Source organism: Lactuca virosa, chromosome 6 (genome assembly GCF_052849685.1).
Source record: "Lactuca virosa cultivar CGN04683 chromosome 6, Lactuca_virosa_CGN04683_v6, whole genome shotgun sequence".
Taxonomy (NCBI): domain Eukaryota; kingdom Viridiplantae; phylum Streptophyta; class Magnoliopsida; order Asterales; family Asteraceae; genus Lactuca; species Lactuca virosa.
In genome coordinates this window covers 118,507,826-118,515,658 of record NC_136431.1, presented here as the reverse complement: position 1 = coordinate 118,515,658, position 7,833 = coordinate 118,507,826, and the positions used below count along the sequence as shown (strand labels likewise).

Sequence of the window (7,833 nt, the reverse complement as noted above, 5' to 3'; positions counted from 1 at the left end):
ATATATATATATATATATATATATATATATATATATATATATATATATGTTTTTGTATATTACTATAAAAGTACTTAAAGTATTTTCAGCGAATTTGTATAAAAAGTTACGATTTTTAGCCTTGTAAAGACAAAAAAAAAATTAGATATTTTAAAGTATTTTTTTACTTTTTTTTATTGATTTTCTAGGTTTTTAGGAATTCTAAATGTTTATGTATTTTTCTATTGATATTTCTCTCTCTGATATTGAAGAGAAAAAAAAATGGATAAAAAATTATCATTAAAATTGAAGCATTGATCATTTTTATGATCTATGGTTCAATTTTTTAATAATCAAAAAAAAAATTCCAAATTTTTTTCTTTTAGATGTAGTATTATGCTCGATTTTGTGATTTGTATTTTTTTCAATTTTTTTAAGATGTCCTCACCCAAAAAAGAGTTATCACCGAAACCGACCTTGTATATATATAATATATATAATATGAAAATCATTATAAAATAATTATATAATAATTATGTAATTTTTATAATTTTTTTCAAAAGCAATTTTTTGTAAAGAGAAAAACCCTTAAAACAATGAAAACGGACAACGTATTGCTAGGGTATAAAACTCAGCACCTTTTTGTCTCTGTTCCAGCAGCCACCCTTTCATAGTTTCAGAGTTTCATCTACCAAGACTTTATACCAACACCTGCCCTTATTCTTCTTACTAAAATTCTCCATTCCCTCTTGATTTTCTCACTCAATCCAATCTCTCCTCTTTTTCATCGTAGCACAGACATGGATGTCCAAGGTCAAAGCAAACACACCATCCCATCAGGTTTCTGTTACTTCCTTGCTTTTAACCCACTTTCTAACGTGGGTTTTCTCAAATTCTAATCCTCATTGTTGATTCAACACATTTATAACGCTTATTTCTGGTGGGTTTTTGAAATTACAACTGGGGTTTGTTAATTTTGTTGATTTCTGTAATATGCAGGACATGAGAGTCATGGGGTTTATTTATGTCGTAGATGTGGGTGGCCTTTTCCGAACCCACATCCAAGCGCTAAACACAGGCGATCCCACAAGAAGATCTGTGGAACCATTGACGGTTACACTAATTTAATCCATTCAGAAGTGGTTTCAGATGATGAAAACCATCTTGATGACGATAAAGACAAAACCCCAAGTGAGATTGCATCTTTTATTACAATACTTGTAATTTACGTTTCATAGATTCTGTTTAATTTTTTTTTTCCTTTTAAGGTCCCAAAATTCAGAAGAAGACGAGCATCGGCGGCGTCGGTGGTGCGATTGGCGGAAGTTTCAGTAGATCTGAGGATGAATCGTTTTTAGATGCTGTTACAGAATTCTCCGACACTACAAGTGCAGGATCTGCAAACAAAACTCTGGATAGAGATTTGTTTTTTTCTTTCAAAGATGCTGAACATGGTGGTAAGTATGTGTTTTCACTTTATAATTCGTATAAAATCAAGATTCTTTTCGTAATTGATCAACTACCCCCATTCTCAATTATCGAGAGATTTATCTGCTTTTGTCAGAATCCCAGCCAGAAAATCTAAAAGTGGTCCGTAAATTATATAAATTACAGTGAGAATTTTTTAATTTATGATTTCATACAAACTTCTTTTAACATTCACAAATATCTTTGTATATCAATAGATTTCAAGGTGGATTCATCTGAGGCAAAGTCCGATTTACTTGAAACTAATGGGAAATCTTCTGATGATTTGGTCAAAGATGGAGTTGTTGAACCAACCCTCAAACAAAGTGATGTGTCCCAAGAAGCTCAATTGATTTATGATGTGGGGGCAGGGGTAAAGTTGGAAACAGTAACTTCAGATGGAATTAGTGAAGAAATCAAGCATGAGAAGCTTGAATCTGAATGTGAACCTGTTTCAGAAGTTGTCAAAGAAGCTGAAATTGTTCATGGTGCAGAGAAAATCAATGAAGAAATCAAGCTTGAAAAGTTTGAAATGGAGCATGAACATGCCTCAGAAGCTGTGAAAGAACCTGAAACTGTTCAAAGTGTTTCGGTTTTGACCCAAAAGGAGGATCTTGGTGCACCCGAATGCTCAAAAGAACAAATCTTGGAAGTTGTGAAGGAACCAGATACGGTTTTGACTCAGATCAAGGAACAGATTCAAGAAGTTGTGAAAGAACCTGAATCAGTTTTGACTGAAAAGGATGATCTTTGTGCACCCGAGTCAGAAAAAGAACTCAGCCATGAAGTTGTTGAAGAACCTGAATTGGTTTTGACTGAAAAGGAGGATCTTGGTGCACCCAAGTTGGAAAAAGACTTAAAAGAACAGATTCAGGAAGATTTCAATGAATCCATTGCAATTTTGACTGAAAACAAGGATCTTGTTGCACCAAAGTTGGAAAATTGCTCAACAGAAGAGATTGAGGAAGTTGGCAAGGAGCCTAAATCAGTTTTGATTGAAAAAGAGGATCTTGGTGCTCCTGAATCCGAAACACATTCAAACAAACACACCCATGAAGTTTTTGAAGAACCCGAATCAGTTTTGACTGAAAAAGATGATCTTGGAGCACCAATCTTGGAAAAAACCTCAAAAGAAGACACCTTTGAAGTTGTAGAAGAATCCATCTCTGCTTTGATCAAAAAGGAAGAACGTGAAACACCCAAGTTGGAAAATGGCTCAACAAAGCAGATTCAAGAAAGTGTCAAGGAGCCCGAATCAATTTTGACAGAAAAGCAGGATCTTGATGCACCTGAGTCTGAAAAATGCTCAAATGAACACACCCATGAAGTTGTTGAAGAGCCCAAAACAGTTTTGACTGAAAAAGATGATCTTGGAGCATCAATCTTGGAAAAAAGCTCAAAAGAACGCACCTTTGAAGTTATTGAAGAACCCAACTCAAGTTTGATTGAAAAAGAGGATCTTGGTGCACCCAATTTGGAAAAACACTCAAATGATCACACCCATGAAGTTTTGGAAGAACCCGATACAGTTTTGACTAAAAAAGAGGATCTTGAGGCACAAAACTTGGAAAAACTCCCAAAAGAAGCCACCAAAGAACCAAAAGTTGATGATTGTATTGTTAATGACAAGAATACTTCAGGTGTTGTTTCTGAACCTATCATAGGCAAACTAATAACTAATCAAGATTCTGGTGTTGATTTATCCATAGATTCAAGTAATAGTCTTGAAGGAAATTGGGGATCAGTTTCAGGTATATTTCTTGAATCTTGACTATTATTTCCATTTCTGAATAATGGTCTAATTGTTGTTTTACTTTTTCATAACATGTTCAAAGTCCTCTCAACTGCTTCATTTGATGATAAGCCAAAACTCAACTCTGGGAAGTCAGATAACCATTCGGGCTCATCAGATGTCTTTGAGCCTCCATCTTTCATGACTCTAGTTCAACCTGAAGGCAAAGATCAGAAACAATGTTCATCTGAAGTGCAAGATGCTCAAAAAGCTGGTTGGATCCCAACAATAACCAATGTCAGCAATGAATCAGAAGAGAGAAAGAAGAATGAGGAAGTTATTGCAAAAGTGACAAATTGGAGCACAGGGAAACACTCTGCACCTTTAAAGAATCTGTTAGGTGAAGCCAAATCACCAAGTGTTAAAGATTCGGTGACTGTGGTTCATAAAGATGAAGGTGCAACTGAGAAGATAAACCAGGAGTTGTTGTCATCACCACCAAAGTTGATTGAAGATGGTAAGAAAGCAGGGAAGAAAGTCAAAGGTAGAGGTTTGTGGATGCCATTTGGTTGCTGTTCTTCGGTAAATGTCGTTAACTAATGATGATGATGATGTTGATGATGATGGAAATGTAGTGATGTTGGGCAGTTGGCTAGATCAGCCTTTTATCGGTCTTGTTTGTTGCTAAAACCATTGCTAGTTTTGTGGTTGTATATTTTATATAGTTGATAGATCAAGATTGTTTCGTTAAGTGATATAGAATGGCTGATTTGTAATCATGATTATGTTGCATATTGAATGTTGAATATGGAAATGATTTGAAGATTAAAGATGTAAACCCTCTTAATGTGCTTTGGTTTTTGTTTGAGAAACTTGGTATCACTCATAAAAGAATGATCATTGCAATAATGGGGTCACTCCACCATTGTGGTGAGAAACCTTACATGTATATGTTAGTGGGGAGAGCCCATGTGATAATCCTTACAATGGTGAAAAGAGGGGTATTTGTAGGACCCTAAAGGGGGCCATAAAACATAAAGCATGATGTCAAGTTTCCATCTCAGGAATGGAGTAGGAAGGGATATCATGAACCATGATGTAAAAGAAGGGGAGTAGGAGTAGGAAGGGATATCATGAACCATGATGTAAAAGAAGGGGAGTAGAAAGCATGATGTAAGTTATCTATCTCATGGAAAGAGATTACCCCATTGGACCGAAATAAATGAGTATTTGCATACACATGTGGATCATAGTTCAAATAGTGAAAACTTGTTTATTGATGGTCAAAAATTTTGCAAAGTGTGATGGCTTATATATTAAAACGAAATCCTTCATTTAAGGTATCGTATTTTCCAACAAGGACTCACAAGCGCTAGAGTTCCTCATCTTCATCCTTTATGGTATGAACACAAACTTCATATATCAAAACCAATCCTTACCTAAAACTTAGATAAAATTAATGATATAGTCACATCCAAACACAAACCTCGTAGAGTTTCTCTTCTTCATGTTTCTACCATTTACTCTCTTTAGCCTTGACACCCAAACTTTTTAGACTTAATATTTGGAATACTATTAGCAAGTGTTGGACTTGTATGGCATTTTGAATGTATATGTGTTGAAGCACATGGTAGAATTGGTCTTGGTTGAAAGTACAATGTCTAAATGTAAGTGTTGATGAATTTGGTGAATATAGTTATTTTATGCCTCTAATTACACTTATTAATGATGTTGTTAGATGAATTACATAACATATATCCAATGGGCTTCGGCCAGGAGTGGCCATGAGAAGGGTTTGAAACGTGTTTCAATGTCCTAGCATTTCGCCTATGGTGAGCCTCTTCTCCCATATTCTTACAAATCGAGGAAGCTTTTGACAATAAAAAGTTGGGGGTTTCGAGCTATCAAGGTGATGTCCCACAATGGGTGGTCAGGCAACCCAATTGATATAAGGTTGACTATAAATATGATAATTATCATTAAATTGATGTTCTTACATCATGTTTTCGCTAGTCTAATAGAGTGGGTTGAATTATGATTAAGGGCATGGGAAAATTGATTCCATAGATTGTTGTACCATGTTTTGATGTGGATACTTCTTTGTTTAGGGGACAAAGAAAATATTGGAAAAGAATCAATAGCAAACTCTTCAAGAACTCAAGGCGGGTAACATGTTATCAGGGCCAAACATATTTTAGACCCATGACGAAAGAGGAAAAAAGACCCTTAAAATACACATTTCATTAACCTTTTTATAATAACATAATTGAAAGAAAATTGTTTATACTAGCTCCTAAATACAATATTTTCGATTATAAAAATTCATATATTTAAAGAAAAATAATTCTTCTAGATTTTTTAGATGAAAAATTATTAATGATATCTTCAAGATCAGTCTTTTCTAACATATCAATAATAAAGTCCATAAAAATTTTGGGCCCCTTTAAAAAATGAGCCCTAGATAATCGTCCTTATCGCCCACCTTCTGGGACAGGCCTGTAATGAGGATAGTTCCCTTGAGGAATATGTAAGGACATATTTGAATATACTTATTGTTTGTTTGGATAAATTCATTACATGTTTATTGAAAAATGTATTTATATGTCATGATGGTTTTATTGTTGATAATTGGTGTAAATTGTGATGTATTGAATATACATGAAAACTTAATGTTACTCACTGCTTTATATCTTATGGAATCTTCTATGTAATTAACATGTGTATGTACAAGTGCTAATGACAAAATATAGCTTAGCTCTTTGATGGAACTTGAGACTTAATTAAACATATATTCCATATACATTTATTGTTATAAGATGTACTTGGTTATGCCATTTTATAGTTTTCTTGTAATTATGACATGTATAATAAACACTTGAATGTCCTTTTGTTAATATGAAAGTATGTTTATTGTATAAATGTTGTTTTGAACAGAAAATGTTTTTGTTGTACTTACAATATCAACTAATAATCAAAGCAAGTAAAATAACCACAAATATGCAATAGCAATGCACATTTTAATATTAACCCCACATAAGCCATGCAAGGGTTAATTTATTCAATTTTATACGGGGAACAACTATTATTATTACAATAATAACTCTTTTATATGTGAGCCTTAAAAACCTTGTTCCATCTTCATGCAACCATTTTGAACATCCTCTTTTCTTGGTCGTCTGCTTTATTATAAGTGTCCTCTTGATTACATAAATTAAATAGAAACTTAATCTATTGAATTGCATTAAATAAAGGAAAATGACATACCAAAACCTAAATTTACAACTTAAATATGTTTTATGGTATATGTAACATCCCGAGTCTAGGTGTACTTCAAGAACCTTGATCTATTGAGCTATTGTCATTTTTGGTCCTTATTATAAAAAAGTGAAAAACGAGTACGCAGGGCGTACCTGAGGTGTACGCTTAGCGTACTCGTCGGCGTGCATGTGACGCAGAGACCACCTAGTACGCTGGGCGTACCCGTGAGTACGCTGGGCGTACTAGGCCAAGAGTGCAACCCTAATTTGGGGTGAATCCCCTATATAAGGGATATGATGGCCTCATTTTTGGCCACCATTCCCAGAGAGAAAACCCTAAGAGTGCCCTAACCTCTGTTCTAGAGCTTGTGAGTGTGTGTTTGAGCCTTGAGAGTGTTTGTGTGGTTTTGAAGAGAAGAGAAGGTCTTGAAGAAGGAGGAGTTGGAGTCCAAGCTTCTAGATCCGAGCAAATCTGAGTGGGAAGCTTCTTATTGAGGTATAAAGCTTCAGACTTTGCCTTTCCTTTGTTATGAGCATGTTATTTGAGCATTTTAGGGTTTTGTCCCAAAAAGGTGGAGTCTTGATGAGATCTTGAACTCCAAAGACTAGGACCAACCCCTTTTGAGTGTATGAGTAGTGTTATGTCATAAAAATCCAATCTTGGTTGGTGAAATCACTCCAGGCATGAGTTATGAGATCCTTGAGACAAAAGAGTGTATATTTTGGAGGATGGTGCCTAATCAGCCATGCAAAGGCTTAAAGTCAATGACTTTATAGATTAAGAGACATTAGAGAGGCCAGATCTGAGATATGAGCCTATGTCTTAACTGGTTAAGACCAAAAATGTGAGAAGAGTGAAACTGGGGTGTGACATCCCCAATTTCACGGCCAGAAAAGACCGATTTAATTTATGCTTTTAAAATAATTTCAGAGTAATCATTTGATTAAAAGTGTTGCGGAATTTGTTCCCAGAAAAACATGATAAAAATGTTATCAAATCATTTCCGAAGAAATGTATTTTATTCACTAAAACCATTGGGATGTCATTGTCAATACAAAAACATAAGCATAAACAAAACTTACATTCATTTACACTAGTGATCTACTTCTCTTTTAATCTCTCAGTGTAAAGCAACTTCGTATCGATACCTGTGATACAATTTAAACTGAGTGGGTCAGGCTTGGGAGCCTGGTGAACATATAGGGTTTTCAACCCACAATAAATAATAAACTTATTAAGTTCTCAATCAAAAATAAATTTATTAATTTCATCAACCAAAATAACCCTAATTACCCATTCCCATTATCCTCACTTTACGTCCCTAAAACAACTATCACAAGGGACCTAGCCTAACGATTATCACTAGGGGTGACACCATTGCTTTGGGGGTTCCTCAG

The 7,833-nt window shown here is 34.7% G+C and overlaps 1 protein-coding gene across 1 annotated transcript; it reads left to right on the top strand.

Annotated features, from left to right (window-relative positions):
- The first annotated feature begins 611 nt into the window (after positions 1-611).
- LOC145119295 (uncharacterized) lies at positions 612-4,008 on the top strand. Its single transcript, XM_079054932.1, has 5 exons — positions 612-819; positions 979-1,170; positions 1,248-1,436; positions 1,665-3,197; positions 3,282-4,008. Exons 1-5 carry the CDS (start codon positions 780-782, stop codon positions 3,776-3,778), a joined length of 2,451 nt encoding a protein of 816 aa, XP_078911058.1. The 5' UTR covers positions 612-779; the 3' UTR covers positions 3,779-4,008.
- The last annotated feature ends 3,825 nt before the right edge of the window (positions 4,009-7,833 follow it).

What these genes read in the sequence shown, in the direction of transcription:
- LOC145119295 (XM_079054932.1), top strand. Translation starts at nt 780, where the DNA reads ATGGATGTCCAAGGTCAAAGCAAACACACCATCCCATCAG. An exon ending in CGATAAAGACAAAACCCCAA is followed by an intron (nt 1,171 to 1,247) that starts GTGAGATTGCAT and finishes TTTCCTTTTAAG; the next exon opens with GTCCCAAAATTCAGAAGAAG. An exon ending in CAAAGATGCTGAACATGGTG is followed by an intron (nt 1,437 to 1,664) that starts GTAAGTATGTGT and finishes GTATATCAATAG; the next exon opens with ATTTCAAGGTGGATTCATCT.